The sequence below is a fragment of the Artemia sp. Qi Xiang Cuo genome, chromosome 16 (genome assembly GCF_049724085.1).
Source record: "Artemia sp. Qi Xiang Cuo chromosome 16, ASM4972408v1, whole genome shotgun sequence".
Classification (NCBI taxonomy): domain Eukaryota; kingdom Metazoa; phylum Arthropoda; class Branchiopoda; order Anostraca; family Artemiidae; genus Artemia; species Artemia sp. Qi Xiang Cuo.
This window is the reverse complement of record NC_142809.1, coordinates 19,818,526-19,839,603: the sequence shown is the minus strand read 5'-3', so window position 1 is coordinate 19,839,603 and position 21,078 is coordinate 19,818,526. Positions and strand designations below refer to the sequence as shown.

Here is a 21,078-nt window from a genome sequence, read left to right as displayed (position 1 = left end):
CCTACTTAACAGGGCTAATAAATTTGGTAGCGTGATACAAACTGAGGCGTTGGGTAAGAATCGGTACTCAGAATTCAGTGACAACTGATTTTTATTTATAAAATAAGATTAAATGAAAAATGATCCAATTCTGTTTGTGTTGCCAATTTTATACTCTCTTCTTAGGTCAAATGATCTACTAGTTCAAATCTAATGCTATGAATAAAGAAGAAAAAGATTAATTGCGTGCTAAGTTAGTGAATGCTACAATTTAAAGGAGTTACACTTAATCAGGTAGTCAAGGTTTGAGTTCTGGGTTATAAAAATCCTTTAGTTCAAGTTATTTTTGAGCTAAGCTAAGAATAACCGTACTTGCTTTTAATTCAAATTTCATTAACCTAAACCAAGAGATTCTCTATTATTTCTTAAAAAAGGGCTGTGTATTGTTTTGACCTTTATTAAGCTTTAACTTTAGCAGGGAAAGCTTAATTAAATATATCTGTACATATAGGTTTGGAAATTCTTACACTGATAATATTGTTCCCCTCTTCCCCTGACCTACCTGTATAAACAGTGAAGTTAGTTTTGTATAAACATGCAGTACGGGGTTAACGAAATGAAAGAGTGATTAAAAAGGGGAACGGTGTTCCTCTTCGTATAAACATCTGAAGATCACACAAGGGTTTAAGTAATGTTATTGTCCGATAATTCCAATTTTCGAATATAAGGTCTTTATAAAGTCAAGCTAAGTCTCAAGGGACTCTAGGCTGAAAAGGGGAAGCCCAAATGGCTCTCGTCTTTCTCTTCTTGGTTAAGGTTTTCTTTCCTTCTTAAACTCTCAGTTATTCAAAGCTTAAATTTCTGGGAAGAAATTTAATTTGGCTTATTCTAACCTTAAAAAAATGCTGTTTTGTCCAAATGGCTCAAGTCATGACTAGATGGGAATACTAATGAAACTATAAGTCCCAAATCATCAATTTCTCTTATATACGTATTAAATTTATTTCCAAGTGACAGAAAGCCTTTTAGAGGTTTTTCTTCTTATTTTAACCTTTATCTTCAAACTTTTATCCCTAAGGTAAATTTCAGACAGACAGTGGTAGCTTATCGTTATTACAAAGTAAACACTTACTCCTTGTTTGGTTTCCAAAAAAGGACTACCCTGTTTTCGTTCCTTAATCTCTATTTTAAGTTTTATCCATTTTGTTCTTCTTTCCTGTCATTGGTCAGAGACCAGTTTGAGGTCATCCTAATAATAGTTCTTTGTTCAAAAGTTAGTTTCTACTTTCTCTATTAAAAAAAAAACCTGTTTTTGGTCATGTGATTCAAATTGCGTAATATATTGTCGTTGAACCCTTGAGTTTGAAACGGCAGTCCACTATTTGTATTTGAATGTTATGGTCTTTGTTGAGTCAAGGGTACAATTGTTCAAAATCTAGCTAATGTTGCTTGTTTCCTTACACAAAGAAAAATAATACTTCGTTACTCTTATCATTACGCAAAAGTCATACTTTGCTATCTTTACAATTTATTTAGGTTATGATGGCTTTCCCCCATTTTTACAACCTCCCACACTTAAAATTCTTAGTACAGTTATTTTATCCTTAATGAAACTATAACTTGGTAAGAGTCAATTTAGTTCAATCTCCTTCTGTTCTACATTTACCTGGAATCCTTGCGACTTTTGTTTCCTATAGTCTAACCATAGTTTTCTCAATGTTTTAAATATAATTCCAATAGAAACTAGTTCTAATAAGGATAGAAATAGATTAAGGGTATTGAAAAAAAATGTCCAATAGCTAGCCGTTTTCCTTCCTTTTTCGTCCTTTAAGGAAATGTGCATTTTTCTTAGCTCAGCTATGCCAATCTGCGTCTTGGAGTTGTTCTAGAAATATATCTAGATTAAATCTTCTTCTTTGCTCCATTCGTTTTGTATACTAGGTATGTAGAGGTTTTCTTCTAGGCTAATTATCGATATATTTAAATGTGCAAATTCTTTAGTAATCTGTACCCTATACATGCTGTTCATTTTTAACCTTTCTGCAGTTAGACAACATTCTTCAGGCTATTTCACTACCGAGCTGCCTTTCATATATGTGAGCTAAATGTTTTTTTTCTGTTTTATATTCGGAATGTATTCTTATTTCTTCTTTGAAAGGAGATGTGATTATATACTTTTCCTTCCAATTCTTTGGACTAAGATTTTATTTTCCTTTATAATTTTGGTTTGACACTCTTTATTAATTAATGCATTATTTTCCATATAGTTTGCTAAACTGCAGGAGTTCATTTGTGTGCTTCTAATAATATATTGGTGGTTGCACAATAGTGGTATATTCTTTAAATTACACCTTTTTTCTATATTGTCATCTTCTAAAAAATATCTTGTTTGATCTTTACTTAACCCAAAAAATTTGAACTCATTTTCTATTTGAAAGAAATACGAATTGTTTGACACTGGGAACGGAATGTTGAACATTTCGAACATTCTGAACCCATCTTGCTTATTTGATATAGAAAAATCGCAAATAACCAACAATTTCAATTGTTGTGTCGCCACATTGCAGCTAGTCGATTTATAAAGTTCCAGTAAGCCGTATCGTCTGTAATGTACCGATATTCTATAACCTATTGGTAGTGAGTTTTCAATTTCAAAAATTGTCCTAAGCATGTCTGCTGGATCTGTGACAATGAATGGGAAACTTTTATTTTCTGCTTGAAGAATAGAAAGGATGACTGTTTCCATTTTCTTTACTAGCTTTTTTATTTGTATAGAACCTTTTGTTATTTCTTTGTTTATCTGTAATTTTAGGAAATTTATTTCATTAATTTCCTTTGAAATATACTCGATAGTTCTCTTGGAGGTTCTTCCCACAATTTCTAAGCTTTTGTTTCTTTCCATTCTTAATTCTCTGTCGAGGTCACTTACTAACGATATAGATCTGTCAGACATGTGTAGTAGCCTTTCATTTTCTTCCGTTAAATAATCTACCTGATGAAGAATGTCTTCTACATTTTCTTCCGTGGATAGTCCTGTGACCCATCCTATTGTTTTTCCCAAAAGTGGTAAAAGACTTCGTTTGTTTCGATTTGTATTATCTGTCATTAATGATTCTAATATTTTTAGAATTCCATTTCCTTCATTTAATTCTAAATGTAATAGTTTGCCCTTATCTATTACATATTCCTTTAGGTCATGTATTTCTCTTAGTTCTGTGAATTCTTTTTTCCCTTTTCTAAGTCTTTATTGACTATTTGTTCCATAATTATAATATTTTCAATATTTGAAACAATCAAATTCAGATCGTCTAAATCAGATCTGAGGCTTTCCGTATTTACATACCATATTACCTGATGTATTCCGTTAATTGGGAAGATCTGACCAATATCCTTGAAGGCTATTTGGCTATGTATTTCTGTTTCCTTAAGCAATATCCCTCTTGTAAACAGGGTCAACCAAACAAACAGATTTCAAATCATTTTGCTGAAATGGTTTTATGTCCTTTAGTTACCTTTTAATATGGCAGGTTACAAGTGTATTTTGTTTAAAACTTTGGAAGGTTCGATAATCTTACATACCCATGACACTATTTGCAGTGAGAAAGTTGAGTGCCTTATGTTATGGTACTCCCATACTTGTGAACTTTGTGCTCCTTACTCTCGGTGTTTCGATATGATTATAAAGCCCTTCCCAGAATTTATCCCCGTTAATATGAGGCTTTTATTTGCCTGTAATAGACGCGTGTATTTTCATAATGACTTTAATTCAAATATAACTAGACATTCTGTTCTTAGTGTTGCAGATCTTGATTTAGGAGATCTTTGCCTATATCCACGCTTCCCCCCTCTTATTTTACAGTAATTTCTTTATGTTATGTCTAGTTTAAAGTCTATCGTCGTTTTAACAAGTGACGGGAAGATTATTTTGCACACACACCATAGTGTTTCTTTGGATTTAATCGATAATTTAAGAATTTGGAACATTTCATCATGTGGACATAGCCCTACTAATCATCGGTGTATGGTTTAGGTCCTCGGTGGGATTTCATTAGTTACCCTTGAACACTTTCATACCCACCTACCGAGAAAAGAAACTAAATTATACTCTGTTCAGGTCGCAGATTTTGAAGGGTTTTGTATTTCTCTAGAGGATACTGGCTTGGAGCAGCCTTTTGAAAGTTTAAATTTATAATAAGGTAAGTTTGTTATTTATTAAGGTTTTGCTATTTTTCCGCCGGGAAAATACTTTAAACTAGGATCTTTATAATTTAGTGGCTTTGATTTAGCCTTTCTTTCATGGATAAATCTTCCTTGTTCGTAATTATCAAATGTTTGCACCGAAGTATTTCCTTCCGAATTGTCATTTATTTCCTCACTGGTTATTTCGTCCATGGGTTGTAATTGAGGCTCTGGTAAGCTCAATTCTGTGTCTGTTCCTGTGTTACCAGGATCATTCTCCTCACAGGCTGGTTTACACTTTCCAAATTATTTTCATTTATTTGGTTTAATAAACTTCCCTTTAAATTACATTGCCAAATATTATGGGGGATCTCTTCCTCTATCTGTGCTTTATTCATTTGCTACCCTTCAGTTTCATCTGGTATAGGATTTAAGGGCTTGTCATCTACCTTTGACCTTTGTTTTGCTATCTCGGGGTTCATGGCTAAAAACCTTTCGTGGTCATTTATTTTTTTAAGTTGTCTTATATTTACCAACCTGCGTTTACAGGTTCTTAACTCCTGTAGCAAAAAGGCGTTTTTATATAATTCCGATAACACTAGATAAGGTCCCCTATATGAATAATTTTTTGATGAACTTTCTTGGATTACATACACTAAATTATTAGGGAAAATTTCGATTTCCAATATTTTTTTGTTGTATTGTGCCGCTTGACCTTTTCGGGCCCTTTTTAATTCGTTTATAAATATTTGTCGGCTGACAAATACCTCTTGAACGAGATTAGATACCCATTAATCTTCTGAATAGAAACCGTTCCTCGGATTAGAAACAATGTTATCAAATGCTGATTTCGCTTCGAAACCATGTAGTAGAAAAAAGGGTGTGTATTTTCTGCTAGCATCTATACTAGTGTTTAATGCTAATTGTATGAATGGTAAGAATTCACTCAAATTTCCTCTATGCACCTCATCGTGGTAGTGAGTTAGTATTCTTTCTACACGTTTTACTCCATTTTCTGCTAATCTATTAAATTGGGGGTTTTCTCGCGATAAATGTATAATTTTGAATCCTGACCCTTCGGCCATTTCATTAAAGGTTTTACTTGTAAAGCATTTGACATTATCAGACAGTAGGAAATCCATATTTCCAAAGTGGGATATGATTTCCTTTATTATAAATTCCATCATTGATTTTGACTTGAGGTCTTTGGCCGGCGCTATTACTGTGTACTTAGTAAAATGCTCTACCGCAATAATTATATATTGGTCACCATTAGCGCAAAGCTGTAATTTTCCCGTGGTATCCATTGACCAGATATGGAATGGGTGGTCAGGGAAAATACCTTCTCTCAATTTAGGATATATGTTGCTAACTTTATTCCTCCTTAAACATAGATCACAATTCTTTACCGCCTCCTCAACTTGGCAGTACATATTTTCAAAAATACAACTTTGTTTTAACTTATTCAAAGTTTTTACAGTCCCCATGTGTGCTCCTAGGAAAAGGCTCGTATGCATAAGATTAATGATTCCTCTAATTAGTTTTTTTGGTAGGATGATTTTAAATTAATGCATATGTTTCCTTTTTTCTGAGTCGTCTATTGCATACAATATTCCTTCCACTAGGATCAACTGAAGATCTCTTAACCATTTCACAACAAAAGGATTCCCTTCCCCCAAATTTGATTCCCCCACATTTCACCCAAACCTTTGTCCAGTAAACCTATTCATAGTTGTTATTCTTCATGGGAATCGACAATGATTTCCGGCAAACCATATTCAGTATCTGAGTTTCATGTTCAATTAGCATCAACAAATATTCTTCATTTGATTATCCCAGGTGAGGGAACCCAGAAAAAAGGCGATTCATGGTTCGCTCAAAATTTTACTTCATTCCCAGTACCCTTATCGTTTTCACAGGCCTTTGCATTTTCGGCTTTAGATTATTTGGAACTATGCCAAGCGGCAATTTACAGTTTAATTGAGATATGGGGTTGTTTCCATAGATGGAAATTGAGAGGCTAGTGCAGCCAATTTTTCATGATGGCTGGCATCATCAAATGTGCCAGAAACTGATTTTCTGCTCCTCTCAAATGTAAGTTCGTGAGATCGAGAAAATTTGTGTTTTCGATTGTGCTGCGCACGATCATTTTCTACGAATCTTGGGGACTTCAACTTTCAAAACCTAATGTGGATGCTATACGATAGAGACCATGGTGGTTCTACGGTAGAGACATACGGATGACGACAAATCCTGAGGCAAGCGGTGGAAGTACAGGCACTGGCGGAGGAAAGAAGAGAAGATATAAGTTTGGTGATTTTGAAGTTAAGTGCTATATTTGTAAGGGTGGACCAGCGTGGCGCGTGGGTGGTCATTTAACTTAAGGGAGGGGGGTGTTGGGGTTCCACCCCTATTTCTTTCCTTTTCAGATAAATGACCCATTTTCCTTTCTGTAATTATATTTGCCTATAAGATAATTTTTAATTCTAAGTTGAATTCTGGTTGCTAAGTTAGATTCTTTCGCAATTAGTAAGCTTTGAACTAAATTCTTTAGCTTTGAACTATTTGGACTTTCTGGTTTGAGTCATTGAAAGGCAAAGTTAAGAAAAAGTAGAATGGATTTTGAATGGGGATTTAGAGGATTGGCCAGGGTCAAGCGAATGTCCACCCCTATGCAAAGTTTGTGTACAGAATGAATATTATTTTGGAGTTAGTCTTACTTTGAGACCCCGTATAAGGAGTCTGTAATGAGAGTTTATAGATGTGTTTGTTGTGAACGTTTGGAAGAGTACAAGTAAGCTATTTTCTACAGCCGTGTGAGATTATTTTTCCAGGAGCCCAGACAGGGTAGGAACAGAGTTACGAGATACCGTCATTATTATATTGACAGGGGTGTTCGTTACCTTCAAAGGAGATATTTAGAGATATTTTGCGGTAACCCAGGTAGGGTACACTCTTGGCCTTAGAATTTGGCCATTGATCGCTCGATCACGTTATCATACCCTGGGGCAGGGTATACTGTAAATTGGGTACTAACAATTCCAATATTTACAGAACCGGTGTGGTAGACACGGGCATCCCATAAAATTTTGCGACGCCAGGGGATTTTCCCTACAGTAAGTTATTTAGCACAAATTTTTGCACCGATTAGTGGTGACACCCGTACCTTACCAGACCAATACTGGTGGCATCGTAACCTACCAGTATAACACTGGTGGCATTGTGAGTACCGGTATAATAAGGACACTCCCCCACAACCCTCGGGGCAAGGGTTTTGAGTGACGCGCTGAGGGCATATAAGAACGATGTTGGCACAATATACTATTTATTATTTTTCTCCTTTTTTAGCTGGGCACTTCATATGGAAAAGGTCGTCGTAGAAACTTCAAAACAGGCTCATTCGATTGGAAATTCCAAGGTCTAGTACCCTTTTTAATAGTCGACAGCGATTGGAGGGCAACTAGACCCCCCCCCCGCCCATCATTCCCCCAGATACATCCAATTAAAATTTTGAGATAGCCATTTTGTTCAGCGTAGTTGATTTCCAGGTAGAAAATATGTTTTTGAGGAGGACACTCCCCCAAATCCCTCAGGTCAAGGGTTTTAAGTTATGCCCTGGGGTCACATAAGGTTTTTATAGAGGGTGTTATCGTAAAAACTTCAAAACAGGCTCAATTGATTGGAAATTAAAGGGCTAGTGCCCTTTTTAATAGTCAAAAGTGATTGGAGGGCAACTAGCCCCCTCTCCAATCCCATAATTTCCCCAAACACATCCAATCAAAATTTTCAGATAGCCATTTTGTTCAGCGTAGTTGATTTCCAGATAGAAAATATGTTTTTGAGGAGGACTCTTGGGGTTCCACCCCTGTTTCTTTTCTTTTCAGATAAATGACCCATTTTCTTTTCTGTAATTACATTTGCCTATAAGATAATTTTTAATCCTAAGTTGAATTCTGGTTGCTAAGTTAGATTCTTTCGAAATAAGTAAGCTTTGAACTAAATTCTTTAAGCTTTGAACTATTTTGGACTTTCTGGTTTGAGTCATTGAAAGGCAAAGTTAAGAAAAAGTGGAATGGATTTTGAATGGGGATTTAGAGGATTGGCCAGGGCCAAGCGAATGTCCACCCCTATGCAAAGTTTGTGTGCACAATGAATATTATTTTGGAGTTAGTCTACTTTGAGACCCCGCATAGGGAGTCTGTAATGAGAGTTTATAGATGTGTTTGTTGTGATCTTTTGGAAGAATACAAGCAAGCTATTTTCTACAGCCGTGTGAGATTATTTTTCCAGGAACCCAGACAGGGTAGGAACAGAGTTACGAGATACCGTCATTATTATATTGACAGGGGGGTTCGTTACCTCAAAGGAGATAGTTAGAAATATTAGCGGTAACCCAGGAAGGGTACCCTTGGCCTTAGAATTTGGCCATTGATCGCTCGATCACGTTATCATACCCTGGGGCAGGGTATACTGTAAATTGGATACTAACAAACCCAATATTTACAGAACCGGTGTGGTAGACACGGGCATCCCATAAAGTTTTGCGACGCCAGGGGATTTTCCCTACAGTAAGTTGTTTAGCACAAATTTTTGCACCAATTAGTGGTGACACCCGTACCTTACCAGACCAATACTGGTGGCATCGTAACCTACCAGTATAACACTGGTGGCATTGTGAGTACCGGTATAATAAGGACACTCCCCCACAACCCCCGGGACAAGGATTTTGAGTTATGCCCTGAGGGCATATAAGAACAATGTTGGCACAATATACTATTTCTTATATATTTTTTTGTTTTAGCTGGGCACTTCATATGGAAAAGGTCGTCATAGAAACTTCAAAACAGGCTCATTCGATTGGAAATTCCAAGGTCTAGTACCCTTTTTAATAGTCGACAGCGGTTGGAGGGCAACTAGACCTCCCCCCCACGCCCATCATTCCCCCAGATACATCCAATTAAAATTTTGAGATAGCCATTTTGTTCAGCGTAGTTGATTTCCAGGTAGAATAAATGTTTTTGAGGAGGACACTCCCCCAAATCCCTCAGGTCAAGGGTTTTAAGTTATGCCCTGGGGGTATACTATAAGAACGATGTTTGCTCAATGTATTATTTATTATTTTTTTTCCTTTAGAGCAGGGCACTTCGTATCGAAGAGGTTGTCGTAGAAACTTCGAAAAGCGCTCATTCAATTGGAAATTGGAGTGGCTTGTGCCCATTTTAATAGTCGGAAGTGATTGGAGGGTGACTAACACCCCTCTCACGCCCACCATTTCCCCCAACACATCCAATCAATACTTTGAGATAGCCATGCTGTTTAACGTAGTTGAAAGTTCTGGAAATTCGGTCTTAGAGGATGACAACCACCCTAAAAGACCTTAGGGTAAGGGTTGTAATTTATGCCCTGGGGGCATATTAGGTGTTTATAGAAAGCGTTGTCGTTTCCAAAAGGGCTCATTCGATGGGAAATCCAGAGGCCTAGTGCCCTGTTTAATAGTCGAAAGTGATTGAAAGGCTTGACATTTTTATAGTAAGGATCGAAGTGGGTATAATGTATTATTTTTTGATTGTTCTTGTTGTTTAGACCAGGACACTTCGTATCGAAGGAGTTGTCGTGGGAACTTTGAAAAGGGCTCATTCGATTGAAAATAGAAAGGGCTGATGCCCTTTTTAATAGTCAAAAGTGATTTGAGGGCAACTAATCCCCCTTTCACTTCCACCCTCTCACGACCACCCTCCCACGCCCACCCTCCCACGCCAACGCTCCCATTTATGCTCTTAAAATTTAACCAAATCAAAATAGAGTAAGTGTATCCAAGCTATCAAAGAAAGTAAACAGATTTTTTGGCGAATGGCATCAAGTTTTCCATTTCAGGTCAACTAGAGGAGGTATGAAAATAAATTAAACAGTACTATTTGTGTCCAGATTTTTAAAATGGTGTAGGTTGTTAAAAATTGCTGAAAATTTTTCTCCAGGATACAAACAGCAGGCCAAACTATAAAGTCTTAAAAAACCAAAAGATTTAAAGTATTATTTTTTTTTCCTGAAAAGACCATGTCAATATAAAACGAATAGAAATTAATTTAAAAAACTTTTTCCACAAAATTAGTTTTTCAAAGAAAAGTAAAGAACTCCATTAAACAAAAAATGAACAAAAATAAAATAAAATAATCTACCAAGCGTGAAACTACCACAAATCAGCATCGATAAATAAATGAAACCCAAAACGGACAGAAATTACAATAATTAACCAAGTCAAACTCAAAACGAGCAGAAATTAACATAAGTTGGGTGCAAAACCCCTATGCCTTCCCAAGGCCAGAACAAAATTTGCACTTTACTGAAAAAATACAAATGAATGTGCTTTGTCGGTTTAATATACATATACTGACATTTAGTAATCAAAATGTTAATATTATTTGATTTGTTAAAGTTATAAAAGTATAAAAACGTCGTCATCACTTTTGCTGAAGCTGCTCTTTAAAGTAATGGCATCATACTCTCGTCAAAAGATACGTGTGTTACACCCTCTTGTAAATGTAGATACAATTTCTGTCAGAAATTGCATTTTATTTTAATATCATGCTTTTAATCCTTACAATTCTCATTAGATGTAGCAATTTCTTTTTCAAATGAGTACTTAAACATCTCCGTCTCTTGTTTCAGCGCCCTGAAATAAAAAGTGGAGACTAAAATAAAAAAGACAACAAAAATTTAAATAAAGGAAACGTCACTGCTTTCCATGCAAAATCAGCTATTTTGCTTTTTGGTCAAGATGGAGAACTGTAAATGAGATTTTCAGGTATGGTGATTCCAATGGCTCAGTTTTCGTTTCGATCCGATGCCTTTTTTGAGAGGCTTGAGGCTATTTCTCTGAATTCCCATAAATTTGGTTTTGTAATAGAATTTTTGTCATTAAGATTAATTAAAATAATAATTAGCAATGCTTAATCAGGTGCAAATAGTGATTCTTACTCAATGATAATTTAAGTAGATATCTATGGTATATTTCTAATGGACCCATACATAATTAATTCTAATGATCCCATACAGAATTAAATATGCCGTTGCTATACACCTTTTCACAGAGAGTGAAGTTCATTTCCTTTTGAAGGCCAACGAACTCTATGAAGGCCATGCAGTTTTGACAAATCTGTGACCTCTATCAAGGTCAGGCGTTCGCGTATGTCACTGTATAGCCTTGACTGGTGCAATGGATGTGCTCTTTACCTGAGGACGGATGTGGTCGATTTCTTTGGCCATGAGTGTGGATATAAACAACCTGATAGGGAGTTAATATCACAGTTCCACAAAGACATTTGACTAACTTACATTGATTCAAGTTAGAAAATCTTCTATTATTAAAAATGAGTGGTTTAACACTATTGCAACTTGAAGGAGTCGACAATAATAATATGAAGACGAAAGTCCCCAGTGTAGTAGTGGAAATTACAAATAATTGTCGGCTAAAAGTTGAGTGGGATGATAAGTGGGGTAGATATATCTTCGAGTAAATTTAAATTGGAAGAACAATTATGAAGTCTAGCTAAACTGAACATTATGAATATATCCAGACTACAAGTTGGATTGAATGCAATCATGAAGCACATTGAGGACAATGGACTGGAACATCTTGTAGAAAAAGAGGGGAAACGTATTATTTTATTATTACATTTCTGACAATAAAATATTTTATAATGATTTATTGCTGTTTGGATATTTTTAGTATGTCGTTTACTCCTCCTCCCCCAAGGGAACCAATTGGCGATAAGAATGTACTCAAAAATAGAAAAAAAAATTCTATGAGTTAGTTTAGTTTATAATTGATAGTGTGAGTATCAAGAACAAAAAAATGGATGGATTTGAGAAAAAACAAATCATGCGGAATCTTGTGACTTTGGAAATATGTTTGAATCTACATGACTAGTTTCAAAAATTATCAGTGCAAAAGAAAATATTCTCTCAAAGAATGCTTGACAATATAATGAAAAAATAATCTCCATCATTGAATTATGATGAGCCTTTTATGTTTTGGGTCAACTGTATTCACTCAATTTATTGACATACTAATCGAAACAAATCAAAATTATATTGTGGATTTGCTATTGAACACTACCTTAACATTCAATGTTGATTCAAAAGTCTATTCGAATGATTTTTCGTGAGAACAACAAATAAGTCGAGAATTTAAAAAAGTTCAAGCTGGTTTCAATTGATTTTAATGTGAGACAGCACTCGATTACTCTCTCTCTCTCTCTCTCTCTCTCTCTCTCTCTCTCTCTCTCTCTCTCTCTCTCTCTCTCTCTCTCTCTCTCTCTCTCTCTCTCTCTCTCTAGAAGTAAAAAGAACATTCCTTTTTGATCGACAGTTAGTTTCTATTTAGCAGTGCGACAGTCAACAGTGAAAAAAATGTACTAATCCTGTCCACTATGTTTGCATACGTCGGGCAGCTGGCCATCATGTGAGAATTGTACAATTATTGCCGAGTATGATGAAAAGGGTAGATTATGCAGCCTGTGTAAATTGCATAGAGGTTATGCAGTACAAATCAAAGGCTGTAATTTATGTCTTGAAGAGATTTGTGACTCTTACCCTAGAGGACATCTATGCTCCTATTGTCACTACGATAAATGTGGTCAGTGGGGGAATACCTATCCTGGTATGATTGGAAAAAACAAACGAGATTTTAGTTTATTTCTAAGAGACTAATATCGTCGTGGCCTTAAATTGTTTTGGGAGGAAGAATCAGGTCTACGATTCAACTGTTGGAATAACAAAATAATTTGGTTTCTACGTCATCGTTGGGAAGGCAATGGTTACTATGATTATAGGCCTACTGATTTTTATTTGATTGTTACAGAATGTAATTCACCATTTGAAAACACTATATGTGATATTGCTTCAAATAGGCAAATTGAAACACGTGAATTTTACAATATGAATGAAATTAGTATCATTGACTTCACAAAGAGACGTAATAAGAGTGAAGTTACACTGTACTGAAGTTACACTGAAAATGTGACCCTGGTGAATTCAGATGATCTACCAGCTTCACTTGTTCTTGAAAGCTACCTATACGTAGAAAAATAAATCTAAAGAGGAGAAAATTTCATTTTTTTTTATATACATTATCTTTATTAATAAAAAATTTTACATACAGCTTTAGAACAATTTATTCGTAGGACACTGAAATCAATATTTAACAGTTATAAAAGTATATTTTACACTATGAAGTCATTCAGACGAGGACTGTCAATTTACATGTTGAGAAACTGGTTGTAAATATAGCCACGACATCTGAAAATGAAATGTAGTAGTGCATGAAAGCCACAGCTTTTAGTCGTTAAATCCTGCATTCTCTTCTGATTTTGAATAATAGTTTTCCTACTGCTTTCAATAAAGTTGTTGATATGTGGGGTGCAGAATTTATACGATAGGCCAAGAGGATCAATAAATATTATACTCTTCGCTGTTTGAAAGATGCATGGCTAATGACCAGTCTTTACACTCGATGGACTGCTATTAGCAATAATTTGGGTATTGTTAACACTTGGAACTCCCTCAAGGAAGTCCGATGGTATACAATAGGATTTGTATTTGGACATGCAAGGGTCCATATTAAATACACTGATTATTTGATTTTTGTTCAGGGTACAAGGTCTTGTAGAACACTGCCAGCAAGCGTGATTTCCTAATAAGTTTCAAATTGAGTCAGTGATATTAATGTGATACTTTCAGGAAAGACGTCAGCAAATGTACACTCTAAACGTACGTTCCCCGTTCGTACAATGCTCATATCTTGAATAACTGACAAGTCCAAAACAATTACACCAGGATTTTTTGAAAACATTGAATTGGTTATTCTATTTTCAAATAGCTGTGAATCGTGATCCAGTGATTGCATAGTCAATTCATACAGTTCGGTAAGATATTTTTTTATCAAAGGATAAATTGTACAAGAGTATTCCATTCACCTTGCACAGAAGGCTGGACAAGCCAAAAAAATTAAAATCATGGGGGGATGCGGTCCAGGATCCAACGGCACTAGCACTCTTCACTCGGCCAAAGCGAGTTTTGAAGGGATTTCTCCGTTGATAAGAGACGAATCGGTATAACTACGAGAACCAGTGGCAATATTACATTGATTGATGACTGTATGAAGAACAAGAAGGCTCTCAGTTTTTCACTGCCAATGCAACAGAGTTGATAAACTGTTGTTTTCGAATATGAAGAATTGCTGAAGTGATATTGACATTTGCATCCAGGTGGTGCAGCAAGTGTTTTCTCAAAATGGAACTGGCTGGAGCTAGTTGTAACTTTATGTCAATCTTAACATTGGGTGGCAACTATTGTGATATATGAAATATTTCACGATTTAATTCTCCAACTAAATGGTACTCTTGGTTCACTGGACCATTTAACTCACCGTCAGTATCAACATTCGATCTATATCCATAACCTAGTGCCTGTCCTCTCAACTTCTTGTATAATTTTGGAGTCATCAATATAAATTGTATGTAGATTGTATAGTTTGATGAATTATTGCTAGTGCTCCCCAATGTTCCATTAATGAATACATTAATTTGTTTGCACAAGTTGTGTAGGATATAGTTTTCATAAGATAGATCGTCGGTAGCGATGGGAGTTTGATTGTTAGACTTTTTCTTCCCAACAACATTTAAATCAATAAATGTGGATGATAAATCGATGAAATAATCTTCATTGGAAAATACTTGAAAGTGTATATTTTCCGACAGGGGTTGTTGAGGGTGAAATTTGTTCATAGTAGCAATACTTGACACTAACATCAACATTTGCAGCATTGAATAGATTCAATGACGAGGTGACTGATGCATGTGATCCTTTGTGGGAAAGATAGGTCACCTTAAGAGAAAAAGTCTTCTTTGTGATCTAACAGTCTTTTTCTTCTTATTACTCTTCTTTTTTTCTCTTTGTTATAGCTAAAAGACCTCCAAGTTCACTTCTTAGTGTTAACTGACAGAGTTCCAAGTATGAAGTGCTCACATGAACATACTGGAGATGTCTTATATTGCAGGGGTAAACATTGTTTTCTGTACCTTTTCTCTCTAGAACACGTAGAAGGGGAATATTTGAATTACCAATTCTCGACGGTTGCACAAATGAACTGTAAATAAATATAAAACTGTCCGAGGAGACACTGAGTGCATAGTCTGCATAGATAATGTGTTTCTTGCCACCGAAATATTTCGCTTTAATAATACGGTCTTTATATCCGAGAACCTCAAGTAAATTCTCATTGAGGCAAATTCTTCCATTCTCAAATGGATTGGTACTATAAATTCTCCTTTGTTCTGTCAAATAGTTGAAAGTGAAACCACCTATTTTTCGACTGGCAGTTTTTCTGTTGATTGAACTCGACAAAGCTCATGCATATTGTTATATTCCCTATAGGGTATAGAAGCAATAGGGTAAGAGTCCAAAGTTGCCACCCCACCTTCATCACCGTTGTCAAAGGGTCTTACTTTAATCTCAAATGGGGTCTCCTTTTTTAGAGCATCATATGTATTCTTGATAATACAATCTACAAGAGCAACTTACAATCTACCTTCAAATTTAATGGAAGGAAGAGAAACTTTAGTCCAAAAATTACTTGTTTTCTTCGAATCGTCATAGAGAGGATCTGAAACATTGAACATGAATGTCACATAGAAATCATTGGACATTTTGTATGTCTTCAACACCTATCCAAGAATCAAATTCAGAGTTGTACCCAAGCCAGTGAACTAGCAACTGTTTCTTACCACCCTGTGTTCGAGTTTTTAATACTTTTTTTCAATTTGATAAAAAAAAACACTGTCTTTAACTTTTTGCAATTCATTGTCATAAAACTCTCCCAAAATCTCATCATCTTTGCCGCCTCGTAGTCAATAGGTCACGAGTTTAGTCTCTAGCATTTTTGACACTTTAAAAAGTTCAGTAAATTTTAGGTAATTTCTGTTTTCAAAAATAGTGCTTGTGCAATTGATTCGAACTGTATCATCGACAGAGAATTTACTTTTAATTCCACTTTAATTGCTAGAAGAATATGGTTTGAGAAAAGTGTCAAGTATATTGTCACCATGAAGAACTTCAAGAGGACTAAGATTGGACAGGGAGTGATGAGGACGTTGATCGTAAACATGCATCATTATCCAAATCATGAATAAAGGCGGCAGTATTTTTGAGTGTGCAATATCTGGAAATGAGAAGACGAACAGTTCTAATCAATTGTTCAGACAATGCAGCCTTGATTGGGCTATGACTATGATACTATTCTGTGCCATATTTTAATACAATTTTGTTTACATATGGATTGACATATTCCCTCCCTTGATCTGTCTGAATTTTACTCTAGGAATCTTGGCCAAGTTTTGTTTCTAGAGCAATTGCAATCTCCTCTCCACCCTTAGATTTCAATGGAATTGCATAGGAATAGTGACTAAAAATGCTAACCGCTAATAGAATTTATCTGTAGGGTTTATTGTATTGTCACTGTATCTCATCCAAAGTCATAAGATCAGCTTACATGATCTGCAGTGGGTAGAAGACCTTTGTTTTTCGATATTGATTGCTGGGATGTCTACGATTTCGATGAAGAGTATAGCTGGGTTGACTTTGTAGATTTTCTTTTGCTACACTCTTTTGGAAATTAGAGGCATATGCAAGTGTACTGGGGGCACTAAGACATGAGCAAGTGTACTGGGGGCACGCCAACATTTGCATAGATATGTTTCAGACTTTCATCCGTTTTGCGTGTAAAATAAAACCCTTTCGTATACTGGCAGCGTCGGTGGAAAGACGTTTTTTCTCACCCTTTAAAGTTTAGTCTTCATCATCATTGTTGTAGATTTATTTTGGTTTACTTGTTAGCATTAGCGTTTTTAAATCATCCTTTTTCAAAACTGTCATCATCATCATTTACTGATATCAGTTCTTTTAAATTTTTTCTATTAAATACAAGTGCTTTGGGAAAGTTCGATGTGTTTAAATATTGCAGAAGAATTGTGTCGATGGATATAGTTTTCTTGTGATTTGAGACAAAATCAGTTATTAAATCAATGAGATTGTAAGGGCTGCTACCTAGAGTGATTTGCTTACTTGTAGCATCAATTTTAACACCACTGCTTTCATTCAAATAATTTAACATTCAAACAGTGCCTTTTGAAAAATCAAAAATTTCTGGTCATCAGGTATACTATTGTCATTAAGGAAATCTATGAGATTACCCTCAAAAGTTTGCAATGGAGATAGAGCCTCATCAATTGCAGTCAATTTATGTGGTTTAGCCATATTTTCTTCTTATGATGGTGATAGAAGAAGAAGATTGTTGACATGACCGGCAATTATTGGCAATAAAACTGTGAGAAAATCTTCCCCCACCTGAACTAAAAGTTTTCTTTTCCGTTTTTGACTGGGTTTTCTCTTGGACAGTGCACGAACAATGGATTGATGCTCTCTATTCTGCTTCATAATAACATCTGGTAGTTTAACATCGCCTGCAGTTAAATTTAAACGCACTTCGGAAATGAGTTTAATAAATTCCCGATCTACATTATTCAGTATGGCCTTCCTAAGTCGTAGTTTTGAACTACTCAAAACAAAGAACAAGTATCTATTATGATGTGACTTCTTCAACGTCATAGTTTTATTTAATATCTTTTCCTATCACCCACCGGCAGATATACAGTTACTTCACGATCAAAAATATTACTAACTACAGGTAGTTCTTAAGGTGTACTCTTATTAAGGTCAATTACAATGTATCCCTATGGTTTGCTTGTTGCCTGATTGTATTCTGGAAGCAGGAATTTAGGTAGACCCGGATAAATTTGTTTTGTTTTAAGTTATAAGAAAATTTGAGTCACGAAAAACATTGTACACAATGTACTGAGCACAGTTTAATGCAAGAGTTCACATACATTTACCCTGAAGAAAGAGATTATGCAGGACAATGGTGAAGGGAAATACTTTCATGATGAGAACGTACTGCGAACAACTAAATCATTTCCTCAGACCATTGCTCTATCGATTTGGCCAAATCATCAATAATAAGCCAAGAATTTGGTTCCAATGAATTTAATACAGAATTCAATCCTTTGATGAATTTAACATGAGATTTAATTGCCCTTATCCAATCATATTACTCTTGCCAAACAATATAGCAATAATATATATTTTTTGTTGACGTTTGATGTTGATCTGACAACAACATTTCTCGGAGATTCTGAATTATTTCCATCAAAAGTGTTGTTTTCCAACTCATTGATGGCCCACAGAGAAAAGTTCTGAAAGCTGTTATAAACTTGTACATAATCTATGAATCTCTCTCCGTTTTTGTGTGCATGTGATCCTATCCATATCATAACTTCTCTTACTAGACATAACTGTTTACAATTCGATCACTGTTCAAATGTTTTTTCTAACTTGAATGAATTTGAGCTAGTCAAATTAAATGGTTTTGTGGAACTTTGATATTAACCCCCTAGCAATTTTTATAGCAATTTTTATATCCAAACTCAATGCCAAAGAAATCGACTGGATTCATCCTCAGGTAAAGGTCAAATCCATTGCACCAGTCAAAGCTAGACAGTGACATTCACAAATGCTTGGCCTTGATAGAGCTCACAGATTTCTTAAAACTGCCTGGCCTTCATATAGTTCGTTTGTCTTCAAAAGGAAATGAAATTCACTCTCTACGAAAAGGTGTATAGCAGCGGTATAATTAGTTCTGTATGGGACCATTAGAAATAATTCTGTATGGGACCATTAGAAATATAACATAGATATCTACTAATTTATGGTTAAAACGTGTTTTCAGATTTCCAATTACTATGGCCAAGGATTCGTTCTTCTTCTAGGCTGCAAAGGTTGCAAATAATAGGTGCAAAGGCATTATGGTTGCTTTCCTAAGAAAGCAACCATATTGCCCTGAAAGTTTCAATTTAATATTTATAGCCGTTGCTGAAACATTGTGAATACGCCGTTTTGAGAACCTGGATGCACATAGTATGTGTTGATTTATCTCAATATCACCAACAGCTTGTCCCAAAAGTTTCACCCTAATTCATAGCCGTTCCTGATATATTGCAAGTACACCCTTTTGAAAACCTGAAGACGCATGATGTGTTTTGTAATTTTGTTGAATATCATCTTCAACATGCCCTGAAAGTTTCAGTATTATACTTTTGCAAATAGAGCTTCAAACTCCTATAAAACGACATCAGGTTGAGAGGAAAAGTGCCGCCTTTGGAATTAACATGGTCTAAAGCCCCATAGAAAGCAATGACAGTCCTCTACCTTGAACAACAAACAAAGTAACTTTATTTGCATAAATAGTACTTAAAATACGTGTCTCCTTTTATAACCTGTTTTCTACCAGGGCTAGAAGTCTGCCACAATATCGTCGATAGATGTTTAATTACTCATTTCAAAGCTATTATCCATATCCACTGACTTTCTTAGAAATTAATCGTGATAAAGTCATCTGTCGGTACCATATGGAAAAATGGCAATTTTCGTACCATGTCTTGAGTGGATAGGTTAATAGGCATAAAAAGGTTGTCATTATATTCTCCTTAGCCACAAGCTCTTAATTGGTGGTTTACAATTTCCCTTTATACATACGCCTCCTACCAGCTCCCTTAATTCTATTACTACTACTAACAATTCACTGCAGCACCAAGCCGTATGAGGTCAATACAGCTACACACGCTCCTTCTCCATCCCACTCTATTTAAAGACACCCTCCTTAAACTCTCACAAAAAAATTTTCATTTCCCTGAAATCTTTCCTTACAACATCCTCCCACCCCATTCGGGGACGACCTAGTTTTCGTTTGGCTCTAGATGGTTGGCTGACAAGAACTATCTTTGGCAATCTGTCATCCTTCATCCGCAGAATGTGTCCTATCTATCTCAATCTTTCTCTCAATTATAGCCCTAGAACGTGGGATTGAACCACAGTTTTCTTACAGTTTACTGTTTTAAATATGGTCAGTCAGTCGGATACCCAAAACAATCCGTAGGCATTTCCTCTGAAAAACTTTCAGCAAATCCTCCTCCTTCTTTTGGAGTGCCCACGCTTCAGAACCATACTTGACCAAAGTCATCACTGTAACTTCTAATATTCCAATCTTGGTTCGCAGACTTATCTTTCTATTCTTCCAAACTTTTTCAACTGTGGCAAAACCCCATGGGCCTTGGTTATTCTACTTTTAACATCGAATAATACTGCCTAGATAAGTGAAGCTGTCCACTTGATTGTTCGTCTCGTCACCCAACATCAGCTCTTCACCTTCACCTAGTCCTAGGGTAAGTTTCGTAAATCCTCTGCTGACCAGCAGAACTAGCAGGCTACTGAAAATCGTGGAGTGGTGATTAATGGCTCATTTCAAAGATCTTGATTATATCGACGTGTTTTTGTTTTATTTCTATTGATCAGACCATTTTAAATTGCTTTTTGGCTTTAGAATTGGCAGTTTTTTGTTCAATATCAGGAATTGAAAGAGGAAAAACCATAAAAATGGTACTTTAATAATATTCAGGGTCAGAAACCCTAGCCAGAGGTATAGGTTGTAAACTCCACTTTCCAGGGTCTTATTCAGTGGACACTAAACACATTTACAAAAATACTCTAATGAAAACATTTCTTTTAACTTTTATTTAGGAATAAAAACTGTTATCTGTGATTATCTTAACAGTAAAAGTTGATTATGAGAATAATTTGAGGAAATTTAAAAAAGAGATTAAGAGGTCGGTGTTTTTTCATTTTATTTCTCAAGAACTGACGGGTTACCAAAACGTCATCGAAAACTGTGTGAGAGCTCATTGAAACTCAATGCTTACATAATGCTTAGTATAAATTTGTCTTGATAAAACCATCATAAGGTAGCAAATGAAA

The 21,078-nt window shown here is 35.5% G+C and overlaps 2 protein-coding genes across 4 annotated transcripts in view; one reads left to right on the top strand and one right to left on the bottom strand.

Annotated features, from left to right (window-relative positions):
• Cog6 (conserved oligomeric Golgi complex subunit 6) overlaps window positions 1-21,078 on the bottom strand; it is a 158,438-nt gene that overhangs the window by 77,694 nt on the left and 59,666 nt on the right. The gene's annotated exons all lie outside the window — the stretch shown is intronic.
• LOC148942660 (cubilin-like) overlaps window positions 18,699-21,078 on the top strand; it is a 43,853-nt gene continuing 41,473 nt past the window's right edge. Inside the window, exon 1 of the mRNA XM_089102683.1 lies at window positions 18,699-18,730. Within this exon, the coding sequence (XP_088958809.1) occupies window positions 18,699-18,730 (32 nt within the window). The remainder of the gene's footprint in view (window positions 18,731-21,078) is intronic.